Source organism: Megalops cyprinoides, chromosome 9 (assembly GCF_013368585.1).
Source record: "Megalops cyprinoides isolate fMegCyp1 chromosome 9, fMegCyp1.pri, whole genome shotgun sequence".
Classification (NCBI taxonomy): domain Eukaryota; kingdom Metazoa; phylum Chordata; class Actinopteri; order Elopiformes; family Megalopidae; genus Megalops; species Megalops cyprinoides.
In genome coordinates, this window is record NC_050591.1 from 16260374 (window position 1) to 16279315 (window position 18942).

At 46.9% G+C, this 18942-nt stretch overlaps 1 protein-coding gene across 1 annotated transcript in view; it reads right to left on the reverse strand.

Annotated features, from left to right (window-relative positions):
• Nucleotides 1-501: 501 nt before the first annotated feature.
• The window catches only part of LOC118783553 (calsyntenin-2-like), a 201853-nt gene continuing 183412 nt past the window's right edge, over nt 502-18942 (reverse strand). The window contains exons 9-17 of the mRNA XM_036537479.1: nt 18686-18848; nt 15946-16112; nt 13440-13588; nt 8639-8850; nt 5321-5491; nt 3590-3735; nt 3129-3252; nt 1111-1295; nt 502-877 (exon numbers count right to left, since the gene is read on the reverse strand). Coding sequence (XP_036393372.1) covers nt 665-877; nt 1111-1295; nt 3129-3252; nt 3590-3735; nt 5321-5491; nt 8639-8850; nt 13440-13588; nt 15946-16112; nt 18686-18848 — 1530 coding nt within the window. The 3' untranslated portion in view covers nt 502-664. The remainder of the gene's footprint in view (nt 878-1110; nt 1296-3128; nt 3253-3589; nt 3736-5320; nt 5492-8638; nt 8851-13439; nt 13589-15945; nt 16113-18685; nt 18849-18942) is intronic.

Below are 18942 nucleotides of genomic sequence, written 5' to 3' on the forward strand. Positions count from 1 at the left end.
ATGTAACTTGCAACCAACGGATGCGAAATTTGCCAGAAAAGCTAATTACAACTGCCAGAGATTCTCGTGTGACTTTGGACCCATAAAACAGGTAAAATTAACAAGCAATTTTGTTTTTACTTCATTTTTTAGCATAAAAACTAAGATGTCAGGGCCAAGACTACAGATTTTGTAACAAGACTATGAAAGAGAGATTGACAATACAACTGCAAAATCACCAAGGTTTGAAATATCCGAAAGCATGGGGTTTTCATCAGAAACAGTGACCTGCCAGGTAAATTAGAGACCACTAAACAGAGTCCTTGTCACAGACACAGGCTTGGAAAGCATGTTTCTTAGAGTTTACACTAAACCAAATCATCTGAACCACTGTTAATTGACAGACAATATAAAAAGTGTGACTGACAGCAATCAGCAGGCTTTCTACATTGTCAGACAAAATAACAAAAAAAACTCCTGGCCTAACAGTCAAACTACTGTCACAAACAGGAGTGGGTTTGTGGTGCAGTACACTTGTAACACCAGCAGAGGGCAACATTTACTTAAATTTTAGTGTTAACAGATTAAATTTGGGAAAAAAGCATACTACTGAGGAGCTGACTTGCCAATGAACCAGTAACCTCAGAGTCAGGAGTAGAACTTGTGAATGTGTTTGTTGTTGTGACTAGTAGGGCAATGTGGAGCTGTCCCACTCCAGCTGGCCCCTTCTCTTGCTCTCCTGCGGCACTCTGGCCACTCTCGACTCCTCTTCGTCACTGTCCTCAGACTCCGCAGTGGTGATGTCGTCTTCGAGCTCGTCCTCCTCTTCATCTTCCTCCTCTTCCTCCTCCTCCTCCTCGCTGGCCTCCTCGTCAGCAGGCTGCGGCTCCTCAAAGTTCTGCAGAACAGGACGGGTGTGTCAGGCAGCACAGAGGACTCTAAGGGCCTTCCTGGTGAGTGGGGGAGCAGGTGTGGCTCTTTTTTGCTCTGCCTTTTTCTCTCTGTCTACCTTTGCGTCTTTTTGTTCTCTCTTTCTGCTTCTGTGCACTTCTCCCTGCCTCTGTTTCTGACAACCCCCGCCCACCCCCGCCACCAGATCTCTGTCTCTGTGTCCCCCTTTGCCTCTCTCACCTCCATGGGGTTGACCGTGATGGTGAGCGCCGAGTCGTCCCAGTCCATGTCCCCGTCCTTGGTCCTGTCCCCGCTGCTGGAGCTCTGCTGGTGGGCCACGTGGATGCGGTAGATGCCCAGGACCACAATGACTACCAGGGCAGTGATGCACATCACGATGACCACGGTGGCTGCGCTAGGGATAGCTGAAATGGGGGGGGGGGGGGGGGGGGGGTGAGTGGACACACAGCAGGGTGTGAAGAAAGGCTATTTTCCCCCCACTGCACCTGCCACTGCAAGATGGTCACGATGCCAAAGGATGTGTAAAGGTCATGTGAGTAAAGAAGGATTCCTCTGATTCTGGAGACCTCCAGCAGTACCGCAGCTGTGACGGGCTTTGTGCGCTGCCACGGGCTCACTGTGCACAGTCTCAGTCTACCCTCTCATTTACAGGGACGTGAACAGTCTCAGCAGAGGGGCTGCACTGCTGGAAAACTGCAAATGAACAATGGCAACGGGAGGCAATTCACACACAATTATATTCCTACAACTATGGGTTCACCTTCATCCTACATACACACAAACACGCATACTCTCACACAGAGGCACACACACACACACACACACACGCGTGCCCTGGAGGAGGTCAGGGAATTTGCTGGGATTACAGATGGATACGGTCAGCAGAAGAGGCATCTCTTCTCTGATGGCACATGCTGACAGAGCTGGCAGAGCACACAGCTCCATGTCACTGAGGGCTGCGCCTGAGTAATCCTGCCACCAGACACACACAGACACAGAGAGCTGCCTACCGTAAACGGTACACAGATGCCCTGCAGGGGGAGCAGGTGGCGTAGCTAGCAGTGTGCCAGGGAGTGACGTTTGGGGGAGGCTTGGGCGTCCTGGGGATCAGTGTGGGTCAGAGTTTGCCCACCATGGTTAGAGATGCATCTTATTGGGCATCTGTCCCAGTGCTGGGGCTGGACCCAAAGGCAGCAGAACCAGAACCCTGGGGTGGTCCGCTCCTCTTTCTTTATCCTGCTTCCTGGTTCCTTTTCTTCAGCCCCAGTTGCTCAGCAACCTTCAAGCGCCCAATGAATCTCCCCAAATAGAGTGGGCTTACCCTCCTCATTCCTCCCTGCAAGCCTGATCTCCATCCTCACAATACATCATTGCCCTCACAAGCTCTGTCAAGAGCTAGTACCAAACTGTGCCTTGTTTGTGTGTGTATGCTTATGCTTATGCTTGTCTGTGTGTGTGTGTGTGTGTGTGTGTGTGTGTGGAGAGCAGGTGCTTTTGATCCATCTACTCCTCTTGTTCCTCGCTCTCTTTCCCCCTCTGAACTCCTCACTACCTAGCATCCTTTGCCAACACGTGGGTGCAGACGGCCTCTCCTTGCTCTGCAGAGCCTTCACGGACAGGAGCATGAGGGGCTAAGGGTTTTTAATTGACCGTTTGATTCATTCTCATTCTCTGTGCATGTAATACGTGTTAAGAACTCAGATCTGGCTTTTGATCTTGCTGGCAAACCCCGTGTATCAGGCTCCACAAGGTGCTCCCAGAGGAACCCTAATAGAATAGCCCACCTTGTAAAGTAATGGCCAGAGATTTTTTTTCCCCTCTGTCTCTGTTTTCCCTGCACTGCTCGCTCCTTTTTAAAGTGAACTTTAATTACTTTCACTTATCAGATGATTACAGAGGCCAGACAATGCAGGGAAGAGGAGACCTCCAGCTGGGCACAGCGCTGTGGGGCAGTGGGGCAAGGAGGGGAGGGTGGGTTTGGTGTCCCGCTGGGCCGCACCTTTTCACCCTCCCCACCGCTGTCCGGAGCGCGGCATCCCATGGTGCCCCGCTCCCCTGCGCGCTCTCCCTACTGCCAGCTCTATGACACGCCACAATTTACATGCCCAAGACAGTCAGGGCCCCTCAGTAACGCACACCACCAACGTAAATAATTAGCGGGCAGCCAGGCAATCAGGATTTTCATGTGTTATTAATTGGCCGGCTTTGTTCGGATGGCGTCGGACCGGTTCCCTTACCTGAGTGGTGGGTGGAGCTTAGGCTGTGAGCCATGACAGGATGATGGATGGCCTGCAGGTACTGGGGCTGGGCTGCCATGTGACTGGCATGATCCGCGGTCCCCGAACTGTGGAGCACGCCGACCTGTGGGGGGCAGGAGGGGGGCGGGGGGAGGGTGGGGGAGCAGACAGCGGATATGACAGCCATATACACTGGGAGAGCTCACGAACTCCTGTTCAATGTCCACAGAGAAACGGCAGAAATCCTAGCACTGATAGGACCATATTGTTCCTTCAGGCTTCCAGTTATTTTATCTGAATATTTACCACTCCAAAGAATATCCTCATAACTGGTGATACCTTGGTTTTTGGCCAGCTGCTTTACATTTTTTCTAACTGCGGAATTCCATATATATGTATTGAGATTATTAGATCATTACAACGATTCAGCCCCTGCCTCTCCCCTGACTCTTGGCACTAACCTCCAGGTTGAACTCGTTGCTGGTGTAGCGGCCGTTCAGCTCTGAACAGGTGAGGCGGAACTTCCTTTCTGACAGGTCTGCCGCGTGCCAGTTGTGGTACCTCACTTGCCTAATCACCTGCTCATAATTAGACATGGAGTCCACACCTGTGAAAGAGACAAAGCTGTTCAACAGTGCAGCGTCACAGAGGAGAAAACAACCTGTTCTTACTGCTGATCGGCGGATTTGTTCAGTCAGTTGGTGTTTACTTACTGGTCACTTTTCAAAACGAACCATTACTTTCGAATTCAGACTTTCTGATGATGTGAAAGAGCACACTGCCATTCAGTGCACAACGTCTGTAAGAATTGCTAATATGCAATACTAATAAGAACCAGCATCCCTTAGTGTTCAAAAACAGTGAGACAGAACTATTCCTGTACTGATGCTGTCTAAATATTCCGCTTGCAAGAATTAAGCAATGTGCTGATAAGAAGCATTTTCTGCTCATTTGCATGTAATATGATCCTCAGTGGAGTTCAATGCTGCATAATAATAGAAAAAAGCCATTAAGAATTTCAAACCTGCATTAGAATCTTGCATCTGGCATTGCGTATCATAACACCTATGCATGTAAAACAGTTTGAGAAGAACATTGTGGCGTTCAGCTTTGAGCTTGGATGCCAGCCGCCATGACAGAAAGAAAGAAAGAGAGACTTGTTTTTTTTTCCAGTGAAAAACGTGACCTCCTTGAATCCCCAGACGAGGATAGCATGAAGAACGACTGATACTGAGGCCTAATGGAAACTGGCAAGGCATCTATGATTGAAGCGGTGCTTGACACGCCAGACAAGTTTCTGATCAAACAGCGACTCTGCTGTGGCATTTCTGACTACACGCGCTGCAAGTTTCATGGAGATGCTAAAAATAATTAATATGAGACAAATTCATTATTTTATGTTTCAAAGAATTTGGTTATGGGCCTGATTGTATTATGGCATCGCAGCACCAGCTATTTGCACAGGGACAATAACTTCAAGGAGAGTCATTTTCATTCAAATTAATAAAGCCTTTTATAAAAACCGCATTCAAATGTGTTTTATTCCACATGAATAATTTACCTACGTTTTTAGTCAAATAAAAAATAAATAAGTCCATTTTATCCATTTCATTTGTTACTTCACTTTTAAAATCAACTGCTTGTAAGAATCATACTGTTCTGGACAAATGTGATTCTTAAAATATGTTCCCCTTAGGAGAGGTCCCCTTAGTCACTATGACTACTCTAAATGAATCACATCCTGGGTAGAATTAAGCGGTAACATTTTCTAAATTTAAGCAAACAAAGCAGACCAGTATCCACCGACCTTACAACTACTTGCTCCTGTATTACGAAAAACACAAAGAAAATGACAAATATATCACAAAATTAAAGTATCCGTCATAATAATGTTTTATTTAATAATATTGGTGTGGTCCCAGCTGTACTGTACAGCTGTACTGTAGTTTAAACACATTCAGATAAAACTATAATTGCAGCGAAAACGTCAGCAGTAACCCATTATTGAACCTGTTTTCCTGCTGCCGCTGCTTTGGCAATGCTAAACATGCCATATGTCTGCTCGTTCCAACAAATTATCTGTGTGTTTAATAGTAAATGTACAAAGCTCTGGGGGAAATATCCAGTGAAAATATATTGGGAGGACAGCAGAGACTCCCTGTGGTGTGGGGCGGGTCCTGCGGGGTACGCACCATAGATGGAGATGCCGGAGGTGGAGTTGGTGGCGTCCAGGTGCTTCCCCAGGAGGGAGCTGTGGTGGAGCGCCAGGCTCTCCCGCTCCGGGTTCAGCTCCTCCCCGATCACCAGCACGTCGCAGTAGTCCAGGTTGTGGATGATCTCCTCCAGCACTCCCAGCCTGCGGACTGGAGCGCACGGTGAAGAGTGACCGTCACGCTTACGGGGGGGGCGATTTTGGACGTGTAGCCGCCACACATGCAGCAGAGTTACGGTAGTGTGTATTACTGCTGGTAGGCATTCACACATGGAATCAGAGCGGCAGTGGAGTGTAGCGGAAAGACGCAGGGCTCATAACCAAAAAGTTGCTGGTTTGAACCCCCTCTGGAGCACTGCTATTGAACCCTTAGCCACAGAACTTAACCCACAATTGCCTCAGTAAATGTCCAGCTGTATAAATGGTGGATATGGATAAGACTGTCTGCTAAATGACAATAATGTAGAATGTACTAATGCAGAAGCTCATGGAGGCATTTCTGCCTGTTCCTAGTCTGGTCACAAACCTCAAATATCTATCAGCAAACAGCTCATGTAGAGGAAGGTCAGGCTCACTGTGCTAAATGAAACTAGGGTAAGGGACTGGAATGGCTCTCCACGCTCCTGATTTAGCTCGGTAAGGCATACTGTAAAACATCCTGAAGCCCACAGCCACAGATGTGCTCTGAATGCTGACAATGTGGGGCTTTCTGGGAAATGGGTCTGTGCACCTGCAGAAGTGTCCCCGTTAGACCTGAAAGCACCGAACAGCCTGAACTTTCCTCTCGCGCGGTCTGCGCTGTTAACACAGACACACAGAGGCAGGCTGGGTCTCCTCAGCCTTGTACGCGTGCAGGCCACAGCAGAGTGAGGATATACACGCTAAACAATGCGGCTACGCCCGGCCTCTGCCACAGTGGGAGACAGTGTACATGAGTTACGTCGAGACTCGGCGGCGCTATTGACAGACCCATTCAGGTTATTAAACGTGCTGTCCGCACTGGATGAAATATCCGTCCGGAGCAACGCGGACGCCGCGAGGTCAGAGACGGCCACGCCCCGCCCCGCCTCGCCCCGCACCGCCCCGCCCCGCGCCGCTGTCCACTTCTGAGTACGCTCCGCTGCCAGCATCCCCTCCCGCCTGCGTCAGAAAACCCCCCGCTGGGCATCCATCACCCGCGGCCGGGGGCACGGGAATGTGACGGCCGAGATATTCGCGCTAACAGGGCACCGATTCAAGATGACACGCGCGTAATCGGGCCCCCTCTGATTTTTTTACCCACGCCGCATGTACACAGGCGCACACGCTCGCGAGTGTCACCCGGTGCGAAAAGTCATTATCTCCAAGAATATTCAGCGAGTGTAAATTGAGGTTGGAAGACAGAGCACGAGACCAGGGGTGATTTCAGACAGCGCTGGAATCGTTCCCAGACGCGCTGCCGTGTGTTTCAGCTGTGCTTCCGGGCGTTTCTGTGGACGTGTGTCCCAGAGGCAGGCACCTGCCATGTTCGGTAAAGACTCCGCAGAACTGGCAGGCTGTGCTGGCACGTGCCTCGCAGCTGCCGGGAATCAGAGCAGACAGCGGGGCTGAGGGTCCTTTAAAGACTCCGCAGGAGCAATCCCGCCTGGCCGAGTCCCCGCATCGACCCCGCGCTATCCCCAGACGGTCCCTCTCTCCCACTGAGATCCCCAACCGCGCCTCTGGGAGGCCTGTTGATTTCGCGTTGTCTCTCTCTGCGGTGCGCTACTGTTTTTCACGCCGAGGAGCGAGCCGCGCTCGTCCCGATCCAGCCCGGCGACGCATTAAAGCGCGGCCCTGGATTCACCCGGAGGAAGGCTGGAAGCGTGAGGGTTTGAACTACGAGCAGACGGAGCGTCTGAACCTTGCTTTGCTTCCCCTCTGAGTCTCTTCTGATGTGTTAATCAGCCACGTAATACTATGGCTGCAGTCGCCCCTTCACTGAGATAGACTTGATGAATCCTGAAAGGTACTCCTAGTTCCTGACAAAAGGCAGTAGTATCAGCTGAGCTTTCTAATTGTCTGCCTCTCTTCTGTCCTGTACAGTGTAGGGGACTCAGGCTCAATAGATGAACTTTTACATTTTACATTTGTTACCTCTTAGCAAGATCACATGGATTCAGCTGCATATTAGACACACAGTCCAGCTTTGCAAGGGAGTTAGGATCCATCAGTTCCTCATCCTGAAACCTGGCTGCTAGTCATTCCCTCCTCCCCGCCACAAAAGTTTGCTTTGTGATGGGATTTTAAACTCTGTTAACAGAGCAAGTAAACTGTTCAGTGCAGTCTTTGCGTTACTGTGAAGGGAGAGACACACGGACACACACATTCCGAGTTTATCCCACAGATGACGGAAATGTGGAAAAAAATAATCCTGTAAAATATTCAAAGTTGCTGATCAGGCAATCCAGAACTCTTTGACCACATTAAAAGTTAAATGCCTCAAATGTGTTTTGCATGTTGGCCTGTGAGGTGGGATTTACTTTCATGAATGAAACAGGAGCTCAGCTGTTTAAAGCTGCCCTGGCCATTCGGGAAACAGCCCTCTCACTTATTCATGTGCTTATTTGCTTTCTGTCTTTCTCAGAAAAAAATAGCAATCAGTGAGTACAGCATGCTTGTGTGGCAGAACATCTGAGCTTCGCTCCAGAGGGTGATGTCACTCCCACGAGTCGCACCAAAACCTAGATTTGTGACAACAGTACGCCTTGTTCTGTTAGCTTTCGATAGAGGTCTTCAGCTCAGCGAGTTCACTGTGTCCATACCCACATTAGTTATACTCGCTAGTCAGTAGCAAAATAATCTTAAAACACCCGGAAACAATGGGGCTTGTGGGACAGATTATATTCTGATTTTTACTGGGTCATGCCACAGCACATCCTACTAAACAGAGTCAGCATGATACAAAGGAACAAATTATGCTGTGTTCTCAGTTAGTGGCCTTTGACTGGATTCCAATCATGTCCTGTGTAAGTGCTAAATCTCCTGGACCTGTGGTGTGTGCCTGTACTGATCCTGTAGCTGTGCTGTGTACCTGCGTCATGTCCTGTGCCTAAGCTATGTACAGTACCCTCCACTAAATCTTGTACCTGTGTCATTTACCTGTGCAATGTGTTTGCATTTTGAACTATGCCTGTACTATGTACTAGCATTGTCTACTGTCATTGTGCTGGGTACCTACTCTGAGTCCTGTAGCTGTACTGGGTACAGTAGCCTATAGATACCGTCTCCTGTAGCAGTGCTGTGTACCTATGCTGTCTCCTGTCACTGTGAGCTGTACCTGTGCTGTGGGCAGGAGCGTCATTCTTGGTGACGGTGCTGATGATGTGCAGGTCCTGGAACAGCGGCAGACCCGCGGGGCTGCGCAGGTCAGCGGCCGGCCGCACCAGCCGCTCTGTGCCCGTGATAGTGATGCGGGGCTCGCTGGGCTGCAGCACCATCACCACCGCCTCGATGTCAGGGATCGAGATGCAGGTGTCCTCCCCAAAACACCTGCAAATGTCACACAGCAGCACGCAAGCAAGAGGCGGAGTGAGGGAAAGAGAAAGAGAGAGAGAGAAAGATCCTAATGGGACCTGTATTGTTTACTACTAATCTGAGACTGAGATGTCGGTCTCCTGAACAACAAGGCGATGCTGGTGAGGGAAAGGAGGGGATGATGAAAGGAAACAGGAAGACAAATGATGGCACGTTCTTTGACAGGACATGTCCAATACATTGCAATTAATATGGTGGAAATCAATTAACTTGAAAGCAACAGAATGCCAGACAGAGAGAAGCAGTTCTTAAGGAAACGAGGGAGACAATAAGTATTGGGCTGGGATTCGGTGGGAAATATTTGCTTTAAGAAGTTTTCCTTAAAAAAGATGAAAAATGCATCAGTTTATGGGAAATATGTTGTGAGACTGGAAAGCCGTAATTTACGTCCACAGCTAAACAGCAAACACAAGCAGCGGCATTCACACTTCCTTCCTGCAGTTCGTGATTACAGTCATCATGCTGCCATAATTCTTGTGCTGTGGTGCTTCTGTCACCTCCTGGGGCAAAAACTGTGTTTTCTCATGTGCTCCAGGTATGTTCCCCATATCAGAGAGGGACTGTTGTGGCCAATCTCTGTGCTCCCCATACCACAGAGTTATGGATAACAGCCAGTCTCTGTGCTCCCCATATCACAGAGGTATGGATAAGGCCAATCTCTGTGCTCCCCATATCACAGAGGTATGGATAAGGCCAATCTCTGTGCTCCCCATATCACAGAGGTATGGATAAGGCCAATCTCTGTGCTCCCCATACCACAGAGGTATGGATAAGGCCAATCTCTGTGCTCCCTATATCACAGAGGTATGGATATGGCCAATCTCTGTGCTCCCTATATCACAGAGGTATGGATAAGGCCAATCTCTGTGCTCCCTATATCACAGAGGTATGGATAAGGCCAATCTCTGTGCTCCCTATATCACAGAGGTAAGGATAAGGCCAATCTCTGTGTTCATCATATCATATATAGGCATTTGTTGTGGAAAAGATGGAGGCAACCATGTGCAGAGAGCTGGCTCCTTGGGCTGCAACTGAGGACTTGGACCCTGGCCAGATTAATTAGGGAGAAAATCAAGGACAGAAAAACTTGCACACATTAATTCCAGCTTCTTTTTCCTGACGCTTGCAGTAATAATAGCTATTAAGGCTATGTCAAAAAAACACATTTAATCGTATTTTTTGTAATTAATTTACAACTCTGTTTACTTGTTTACGATGATACAGCACTAGCGGGGAGCGCTAAAGCAAAATAAACTCCAGCACAGTGCAGCAGTCGCACGAATGCCAGGCTGCGCTCTTTTATGGAGCTGTTGAAGTTGCACTTTTTGCTGCTTCCCCTGTTGTTTTCGCACTGGGACTCGCTCTGCCTAATGCAGTGTCCTTGTGAACTGCGTTGATGCATCCTCTCTGCTCCTTCCACCTATTACACTATGAATCATCGGCCATTATCCTCATTAGCAGAATCAGCAGCAATACACTAACAATGTACCATTAATTAGCTCATGTAAAAAAAGCAAACAATCAAAGTCTGCAGCATTACGCTGAACTGCATCAGCTCATACTGACATTGCTGGAGAAATCAATCCTTTCATTTATACATCCGTTTTATGCACTTCAGAGCATTAGAGCTCTTTGTGGGAAATGTACACGCAGTATCTCAACGCATTTATTGATGTGGTTTGAAGATCTTGTCTGCTGAATTGGAACGCAGCCATTAGAGCTCCGGTTCTCGGTGTCTGCATTGATCAGGGATGTCCGATTTGATTTTGCTCATCCTTTTCACCACTTAGCCCCGAGATATGTCCCTCCTGAGGAGTCTCATTTGGGCTCAATCAGGTTATCAGTGTTGAATCAATGGGCTTCATTACTCCCCTCTCCAAACCCCGCTGGAGGTCTCTCCCAGTTACACACTCAGAATGAAACAACTTAACCCTGATATGGAACAGAAAAACAAACCTGGAGGTGTGTGGAAGTTCTGGGAGGAGAAAGCAAAGGCAGGGAAGGAGATCAGGATCCTCTCTGCATCATCTGTGAACCTATAAGGACTGTCAATTGTTACACTCGTACTGAACTTCTTTGCATCTCCCAAATGAGCTTCCCCTGCGGCAATTCATTTATGACAGCTGTGACTGTCAAACTGAGCTTTCACTGCAGACTCACACAGCTCATGCCATTTTGTGGAGGAGTTAGCCAGCAGTGCGACTGAAGGGATTCTTACCTTGGTGCGATAGAAATCGGTGACAGCACAGAAATCTAGATGATCTCTCAAAGCTACGTTCTCTCTCAAATCTGGCCCATTGCTCACAAGGCTACAAGCTGCGTAATGACACGGATAGCACAGAGGACACCACTGACTGCGGATTTTAACTCCTGCGAAACAGATACCATACCAATGGTATGGAAGGAATGTCCTTTTAATGCCATCTCTCAATGAATTTAACAGAATTTTTCCAGATTCCAGTGATGTGAGGCAGTCAGACTCAATATGGAAGTCCATTACTGGGGAAATACCCATACCAACAACTGTAATACTGACTGGCAAGGAGAAAGGCAATGGGTACCATTATGGCTTCTTAAAGCATGAACCAAGCTGTCTGTTGAAAGTTTAATCCTGTGACAAGCAGGATTGTAAGTAAACAAGGCCAACCGCCAATGTCTGAGAAAGAGTAGAAGAGCCAGTGAAAAGGACAAAGCCACTGACATACAGATCTGTGTTTATCACTGGCCACATATCACAACCTGCGCAGCAACTTAGCTACTCTCCTACTGACTGCTGCCTCGCTATCCATGCAAATACGAGGATTTCGAGTAAAGGCAGGACTCCTGTGAAAAGACTTACTAAAAAAAACCTCTATTACATTAAAGAACCTGACGTTGAAATAGAATAAAGTATTTATCTATGATCTCAGCCCCTGAAGGCGTCCCCCACTGTTCTAGCTGTAGGGACTCCGCCCTCAGCCCTGCGTCGAACCCGACACTATGGCAGAGCCGGTTCCCTCAGGGCTGAGCTGCAGGGATTCATGCATATTTAAAACCGGCATGAATATTAACACGGATCCATGTGTAAAGACTATTATACAATCCAATGCCTCTCTCTTGTCCTCTGGCAAATAGAAGGAATTATTAATAAATAAAATTAAATCTAGAAAGTTGCCCCCCGGTGCCAATCAGAGCAGGAGACGAGTAGTGAAAAGGGATTATAGAACAAGGGAAAGACAATCACACTCAGCTGAAAAGAAAAGAGGAGAGGAAAAAAAACCTCCTCAGAGGGGTCTAATGTCTTAGTGAAGATGTTGCCGTGGTGCACGCAGTCGCGGCCCTCGGAAGCCAAAGAGCCGCAGATGGAGGTGGCTGGAGCGGCGGGGAAATGAGACGGGGAAAGCGCGGCTTTGAATATTACATTAACAATCAGCCCTCCACATCTGCCGCTGCGGCCCTCGTGCCGCATGCCGCCTCCCGCGCACTGACGCAGCAACTTTCCTGCCTCTCCTGCTTCATCCTTTCCTAAGTGCCATTGTCATCATTGCTGCAGCCCCGTTCCCCTCGCCAGGCTGCGGTAATTAAAGTGCGGATACGGGGTGGCGGTCCCTCCGCTCGTGCCGTTGACTCCCGATTTCCATATCAGACACATGGGCGCGGGCCGGGCCAAGTTGCCTGCCCTAAATGTAGCACCACATATCTGCGGCTCTGGTTACTCGACTGGTGTCAGAACCGTACTCACTTTCACTGTGTATTTTAGAACTTGAGATACAGAATTGTACCCCCTGTCTGTTAATTGTGATTTTTATTGCATCTGTCTTCTGCTCCAGACCACACAATCCCATAACCCCTTGTCCATCCCACTGAATGTGTGGAGTACTGGGAGTGTGCAACATTGAGTGTGTCTGTTTTTGCTCACTTTGTTTCCGGGGACAGAAGGCATACAGACTCCTTTTAAAGCTGTGTCAATACTGCAACTTGCCAACATTCTTCAGTAACCTTAGCAACCTCATGGCTTGACAAGTTTTCCAAGTCCAGCTGGAGCCCAATATTGGGCAAGTTGTGTTGAGAAGACCAGTGTATCTGTTACGATGTATGCCTCTACCTTAAACAAATCTTGCCTGTGGGATCATGCCTTGGTGCTTTAATTGCTCTGGTGCCACTCCTACACACAGGTCACAGCATATCTGCCTGCACTAACATTTTGCCTTTTATTGGGCTTTCCCACACATTCTCAAAAGAGTAATAACTGTTTTTTTCATGAGGGAAATGTTTGAAAACAGAAATAGCCGCGATAATTATTGTTGCAGTTGCAGTAGAGAAGGACCATTAGCAGGATAGAAACTTTTTTTCATGTGTCAAAATGCCAACACGGGATCTCAGCAGGTGTTGAAACTGCCCCATTAATAGATACTCTGAGACAGCATAAACAGGGCCGATATCATTACCTGCACCTCTCAGTCTTCACAGTAGGGCATGGGAGTGATGTGGTGAGAATGTGACAGGTCACCTGCTGGGTCAGCCTATCGGTTTCAATTGTGATGGACAGCAGGGGAGGAGCTTACTGCACAGAGGTGGAGATACGGAGGCGGCGGATGCCCGGCGTAGGGAACTGGCGTGAGTTGATGTAAGACACCTTCTTCAGGGCCATGTTCATGTTCTCCAGGTCGTCTCCCTCCATGACCAGGATGGACTGGGCCGGGTTGAAGTGGAACTAGGCCAGGGGAGTGAGAGCGCCACCGTCAGGACACCATCACAAGCACAGCATTAAAAAATCAAAAGATACTACTGTGTGTTAAACAGCTGTTCGTGTGATGCAAACTGATGCCACATCAGTTGTTTGTGATTGGCGTCATGGGTACACTAATCAAGGGCATAGCCATGCAGTGCTTCAGTAATGGCAGAGTAGCCACACAAAGAGATGAGTGAAAAAGCCAGTATGAAAAGGATCACTCATACAGCACAGTCTGCAGCGAGCTAGCTGTTCCGATGTGGCGGATCATAAGCTTCTTCAGCTCCTAAGACAATATGGCTCCCTGCAGAGTTGGGATGAGCTGAAGCAGCTTTTTTGGACATGTAGCATTCCTGTTTAAAGCTTGGCTACGGGAGAGGATATTCCGGGCCCTTCTCTGGCAATGCACCGCTCTCTGAATCCAGGTTTTATAAAATCCTCATCTCTGATTGCGTGGTAAAAGTTACCCTCTGATCTTAAACTGTTTCCTTAAGCTCCAGGGTTCAGGAGCCTCAGATGAGCACAGAGAATAATAATATTTAAAAAAGGGTTTTTAAAAGATAGGTAAACTGGGCCTCCAGAATATGCTCCCCCTATCCCCCCCTTTCTCTCTCTCCTCTCTATCTGTAAAGGTTGACAAGATTTCATATTTCTGTGACAACATAAAGTGCTTTTTGATAATGCAGCATCAAAAGAGCTGGCGAGTGTTTGAGCCCTGGAGTCTACAAAAAGGGCCATTTCTTCTCTCTGAGCAGGGAGATGGATTGGCCCCAGGCGAGAGGAGTAGAGCAATAATACTTTTCAAGACGTTCTTTCCTCCTGCAGGTCTGAATGTGCCCCCCCCAGGCTGTGCCATCACTTCGATCCTGCTGTTAATTCCCTACCTGGTAATTAATCACCAGCCAGTTTTGTCTCTCTAATTGCACATCAACTTCAATTACAGTGGCCCTTATCCACTGACTAATCAATGAGCATTTAATTTCATTGAGATCTACGTATAGGTTTATGTAAAAAAGTATATATATATATATATATATATATATACAGTATGTGTGTGTGTGTGTGTGTGGGGGGGGGGGTGAGAGTGTGTGTGAGAGTGTGTGCATGTGTGTGTGCTGAATCTCATGAATTGGCTGCTCTGTGTCATTTATAACCCAGTCTTTAATTACATTGAGCCTTCCAGTGTAAATTTATGCAGACAATGTGGCAGTATTACTGGAAGCACTTTAATTCAGCTGGGTTGACCCATAAGATACTGCTGCCCACGGATTATTGAAGCTCAGTGTGGCACAGACTCAAAGGGTACACTTAGATACTGAAACCCTCATCAAGGTAGAAGAAGAACATTTACATCTTTGAGTTGCCAGGGTTGATGAACAAATTTCAGTTCTTTTTGCAGAGAAGGGACATTTCCCTTTAAACTGTCTTACTTCAGTGTTCTGAGAGTGGGATCAGACTGATTCCTCCTTTAGAAAAGGAGATCAGTGACGGATTGTGATAAATGCTTAGTGCTGATTTAAGCACTGAAAACAAAAGTCTGATGGCAGTATAAGCTTTTGCAGCAGCTCAGTGGTAAATATTTTTTGCAAGCTCACCAACTCACTATATATATGGTACATATCACAGTGGAACAAGCTTGGTGGCTGGTGGTAGTAGTATCTGCCTTATCTGTCATATGACAGTACTTACTCCCTTTGTGGAAATGTTTCCCATAATGACACAAAATTTCAAAAATGGCAATGATTCTGTATCTATACACTTATTTGCCTGACACTGTAGAATGCACTTTTCGTAATTCACTTGGAATATGAGGATCTGCCAAACGATTGCATGTCAATGTCATGTAAATCCTAGCTTTTTTTGCACATCTAACATTACAGTTACAAATGTGCAAATGTCACGTTTTATACTTTTGTCACTTTGTGTGATGCCTGCTCTTATACTTGAAGTGTTTAAACACTCAGTTATTTTATGGCAGTAATGAGGGAAACTAACCTAGCTCCTCAGGTCTAGAGGCCAGTGCCCTAATCACTACTGCAAGCTGCTGTACCAACTGGAAACATACTGTTGCAAAATTTTCTACTTTCTATTTTCTACTTCCTATTTATAAGGGCTGAGGCTGAGGCTGATAAGGCTAATAAATAACTAATGAATAATGAATAAAAAGAGGAGCCTTTTTCTAAAGCACTGACTGTTGCCCAGCCAAACACTCACTACTGTTTACTCTCTGTCTGTTGTTGCCTGTATCTAGCCCAGAGGATGGTTTCTACAGCTAGCTGCCCCTGTGACTTGCTCTGTGGTATGAGGCGTTCACTGTGTTTCAGTGTTGGGTTTGATACCTTGATGCCCTTGCCCAAGCTCTCCAGGGAATTGATGTCCAGGCCCTCCTTGCAGGCCTGCAGGCAAGAGATGACCTTCTGGCTCTCGATCTTGCCTGGGCGAATGGTCAGCCCAGACAGGCTCCCACGAAAGTACTGGGTGAAGCGCGGTTTCGTCACTTCGCCACCTGGGGACGGACAAAAGCTTCCGTCAGAATGTGAGACATTATTTTATTTGTTTGCTTGGCAGGCTCCCTAATCCTGGGCGATGTACAGAGCTTATTTTAAATAATACACATTCATACCTGTGGATATTTGCAGAAGCAATTTAAGTTAGGCACCTTGCTTAAGGATATAAGAGCCAAGCTTGGAATCCAACCTACAACCGTCAAATCCCAGATTTAACCACTACGACACACTGTTGACCCAAGGATGAGGGACAGATGAGAGAAAGATACCTTCCACTTAAGTCTTAATCTTAAGAGGAATCAAACAGTCTAACCTTTGTTCTCCCAGGATGATCTGACTCTGGCCTTGAGTTGCATTGTGATTTTGATGATTAGTATTTATCATTCACTGAGCGTGCTCGGAACAGTGTTCTATCTATGTACCAAAGTTCAAGGTGGTATTTTTCTTTTGTCTCCTATCTTGTATTTTTGTGCATTTCGGTTCTCAAAGACTCCTGTCTGATAAATTGGCAGTTTCAGCGCTGCTAATAGTCCTGGGTGCCATTCATACACTGACACGCTGAAAATGCTGTCACCGCTCAGAATGGAGCTTAATTGAGTATGATTTTTCCATTATTTCCTGACAGATGTTATCAATTAACTGGTATGGCACCATGACCATTAGGGGTGCTGAAACAGAACAAGGGATGGATCTTTTTATTTTCGCATTCTGAACCATGAATAATCTCACTGAAATTCTGCTTATTACAGCAGATGAATTTTCACTGTTTTGGCTTCCTGCTCACTGGGTATCTTTCTTTCAGTTTATCAGGGGTCTGGGGTGGAGAAGAGTGAGAAAGAAAAAACGTGCGATGGTAGTGCAGCAGGGAGAGAGAGATGAAAATTAGAGAAGGAATACGGTGAGAGACAGGAAAGAGAAAGGAGAGAGAGAACAGAAGAAGAAAAACAGAGACAGGGAGATACAGAGAGAGGTTAAAACAGTAAAGGTGTCAAACTGTGATGTGGTGTTGAGGCGTGTAGACCAAAGGGAAAAGGACTGCCTTGTTTTGATGTGTGCCCGTCACACGTCCATCTCTACTGGATGAACCCATGAAGGATGCTCCAGCACCAACAGTGGCAATATTTGTTGTTGTTGTTGTGTTTAAATGTTAAGTTTTTGTTATATATGTCTGTTATCTATGTGAAACTTTTGATGCCACGGGATGCAAGACAAATTTCAGAACAATCTGACAGTAAAGTGAAATCTTAATCTTAATCATACCACAGGAAGCAGTGAGACAGGACAGAGGTGAATTCTAGAGAGGACAACTGAGTTGGTATTGCTCAGCAAACTCTGAATAACCTTTGAGGGTATGGGGTGAAAAGGAAGGAAAATTCCTTTTCCAAGGCAACAGAACAGATAGTCCTGCCAGCATTGGCATCTATTCTCGATCTATTTGGAGGCTACCCTGTCCTGGGGTGCTGGTGATGACTCACTTTTCTACCCGATGCAAAACTCTAATTGCATGGAGCCACTATAGCATAGCCACATTGCTGCCACATGCTGAGCGAGCTTGGTATGTGATGAGTGAGGGATGGACCGATGATTGTGGCACTCCAGGAGAGGTCAACTATATAATCCTGTTTTATAATTTAACAAGGAAAAAACAGTCAAGTCCCATGAGATGAAGGGACTACAAGAGGAGAGCAGGCTGTATAATTGTCCCTCAACCACTTCTCCTCCTCGTCTTATCTCCCTCCAGCAAGAGCTCTCTTCGTTCCTCTTTAATGGTCGGCAGACTAATTGTGGGAAAGAGTACTAAGTAAGGCTAATTAGCCCTCTTAAAAGATAAAGCAAGTGAACAAATCAGCTCTGAATTCTGTTGCAGAGAGGGATCTCGGCCTGCTTTCAACAAGGAGAAAATAGATGGTCCTAAAAATGTATGAATGCTGTTACACATCATAATGTTGTGGATTACGACTTGAGGAATATATGGCGTTGAAAGGCAATCCAATTCTTTAATAGTGCATAAAGTTATCAGTGCTGCTTTGGAGGAGCTTAGCCCAGCTTCAAAAGCATGTAATAGCCAGTGAACTTGTCTTCTATTCAGGCCTTCTAATCCCTACTGCAAGGCTTCCTTCCACTGCAAATTCAGGGGAAAAATGGCAATCACAGCTGATAAATAGGAATATAAATGACATTGGAGCATGAGACCCCCATGCAGTAGTAGATGAGCAGAATGTATCATTTCGCTGCAAACCATTAACCATATTTAAATCATTATATGGCTCAAGACAGCAATGTTAAGCAGTTTTCTGCACTGAAATGGGCTCGTTAACTGTATTTAAATCATCTGAAATAGACTTCTCAGATAGCCTTTCACAGCTTTTTCAGGTTTGTTCCTTTTTTTTGCAAACTCTTACAGTATTTGACATTGATGTCAATGTGTTTTTTTTTTGGGGGGGGGGGGGGGGGGGGTAAGGCACTGGGATCAGTAATGAGCGATTAAATTCAGAGCTCCTGCTAGTGTCCATTTTCACACAGTCCCCACTTGTTTTTGAGACCCAAGGCCCATCCCCTGTCTCTGGCTGACCTTGCCAGCAGGCTCCCACTGTCAGCTGGACGTCGATCTGGGAGGGGTGGATGGGCCAGTCGTCCGTCACCAGGTAAGGCTCGTAGGTAACGCCGTCCACATACAGCGTCACCACAGGAAACTCTACATTGATCACGTAGTAGTGCCACTCCTTGTCACAGATCTACAAATGGGGGAAAAAAAAAACGAGTTGCAAAATGGAAGCATTCATTTTGGCTCATTAATATTATTGCATTCGATGTGTGAGACGTCTGTGA